This window comes from Wasmannia auropunctata, unplaced genomic scaffold (assembly GCF_000956235.1).
Source record: "Wasmannia auropunctata unplaced genomic scaffold, wasmannia.A_1.0 LD336106.1, whole genome shotgun sequence".
NCBI classification, from domain to species: domain Eukaryota; kingdom Metazoa; phylum Arthropoda; class Insecta; order Hymenoptera; family Formicidae; genus Wasmannia; species Wasmannia auropunctata.
The window spans coordinates 2,827,947-2,830,085 of NW_012026784.1; the positions used below are offsets into that span (position 1 = coordinate 2,827,947).

Here is a 2,139-nt window from a genome sequence, read left to right on the forward strand (position 1 = left end):
TATCAATACGTGCGATTTATTGTGCAAATACAATTTATAATTAACTAGCTTATTAATATTGATATTCCAATGTACACAAAAATGGATTGTCATTGATATAATAATACATTCATCGATATAATATGAAAAAATAAAATTCTATTTTTCTTAATACATAATTTTGCATGATTTATTATAGATAAATTATAAATAATTTTAATAACAAAAACGTTGCCTGTACGTGCGTGTATATGAGAAGAAAGCGTATGTATACTTGCAATGATATAGAATAATGTTATCTTTCATAATATACATATAATTTTACCTTTGTCTTTTTAATTGAGAGCAAGATAAATCATATTGAGTATTTTAAAAAAATATCGCTTATTTGTTACAACATTAACATAACTCAAAAATTATCATTTTTTAGTCGCTTGTAGAAAGAGAACGGAAATATAAAGGAGTGTGGACGTAGGTAGTAGATCAGGAGAAGGAGCGCAATGAGTAGGGATCCACAAACGACTCCGGTTATAAGAAACAGCTTGGATATATTTTAGGATTATATTTACAAGGGTAGGAAATGTCAGAGTAAGGCTTGTAAAGGATTGACTTCCAGGAAAGGTAGGAAGTAAGTCGGGCGGCACCCGAAGGTGCCCGCGCCGAAAGGTGCGAAGTTTAGCGCCGCCTGTTCTCCTTCCCCAAAAGCTCGAACAGGGCCTTCGTCCGGTCCTGGACGAAGGGTCGGCGGCGGAAGCAAGGAATCGGCTGGAGCGGAATGCTCACGACCGAGCGCAGTCTCGTACGGTCCGGGGACGCCTGCGTGATGCGACGCAGCACCTCCTCAAACCGCCCGGAGGACTCCGAGGGCCGGCTGCGTTTAGCCGCCGGAGCCGGTGCGGACGGTGAGTGACCGGGCGAGCGAGGGAATCGGATGACAGGACTCCCTGGGCGTCCGGGAGTTCGCGGCCTCGCCGGCGTGTGCGGGAGTCGGATGACAGGACTCCCTGGGCGTCCGGGAGTTCGCGGCCGTGTCGGCGTCCTTAGCGGAGGGCTCGGCGGACCGACGACGTCCTCCGTCTGAGTGGCCCGATCGACGGTCGGTCGTGGCCGTGGATCCGTTGGCGGTCGCTCCCGGTCCGGCAGCTGCAGTGCAATCAGGCGCCACGGGCGGAGTGAGATCCCGGGGTCCAGGCGCCGCTCGTGACCGTCGGAAACTGCTGTCGCCTTCCTTGGCGAGGTCCGGCGGTCGGGTGCCCCGGGGGAGACAGGCGGCCCCTGGTCCAGGCGTCGCTCGTGCCCGTTGGGAGATGCTGCCACCTTCCTCGGCGAGGTTCGGAGGTAGGGTGCCCCGGGGGAAGCAGGCGGCCCCCTCTTCTTGGCTCGCGGCGTGTTGCTGGCTGTCCCCTTACGATACGGCAAGACTAGCCCTGGGCGGGCGATTTGACGAGGCGCCGGGTGTACGGAGGCCCTGAGCTCGCTCAGGGTTGAGGGGCCGGAACTTCCGCTTCCCCTCAACGTCTGAGGCCCGGAGAGCATTCTCCGTGGGTACAGGATATTCAGGATGCTTCAGGATAACGGCCTACTAGGTAAGCTCGCATTATCCTGAAGCGAGGAACAGGCTGAGGACCTCCCACGGAGTCATACATATAGCGGGCGTGGGCGATTCTTCATTACGAGATTTGTCGTGGCGCCTGCGGCGCCTAGCGGCGACGCCGCGCACCACTCTTGTCACGTGGCGGGCGCGCGTGGGCCCGGCGCGCGTGCATTATTGTAAGCGTACCACTACAGGAAAAAAAGAAACATACTTCCAAAGAACACACTTTTATTTCTCTGGAATGGGGGTTTGTATATGTATGTTACAAAAGCTAAATACACTGCTCAAAAAAATTATGACATAGAAAAATTTTGAGCAAAAATTGGTCAACTTTGGTTAACGACAACTCCGCGAAAAATCATCGTAAAATGATGAACTTTTTTTCAAATAAAAGCTTGAAATCTCTACTTAAAGATACTGTGAGTCGATTTTAAATTTAATGCACCCCTGTTGCTGTAAACTCTTAAATCTGAGTTTTCTGAGGTTTCTCAATACATAATTTTGCATGATTTATTATAGATAAAGTATAAATAATTTTAATAACAAAAACATCTTCTGTACGTGCG

At 49.5% G+C, this 2,139-nt stretch overlaps 1 protein-coding gene across 1 annotated transcript; it reads right to left on the reverse strand.

The window, feature by feature from the left end:
- Positions 1 to 654: 654 nt before the first annotated feature.
- Positions 655 to 1,515, reverse strand: LOC105456588 (cuticle collagen 1-like). The gene has a single exon (XM_011700757.1). The coding sequence runs from the start codon at positions 1,513 to 1,515 to the stop codon at positions 655 to 657; it is 861 nt and encodes a 286-aa protein (XP_011699059.1).
- Between the last annotated feature and the right edge of the window lie 624 nt (positions 1,516 to 2,139).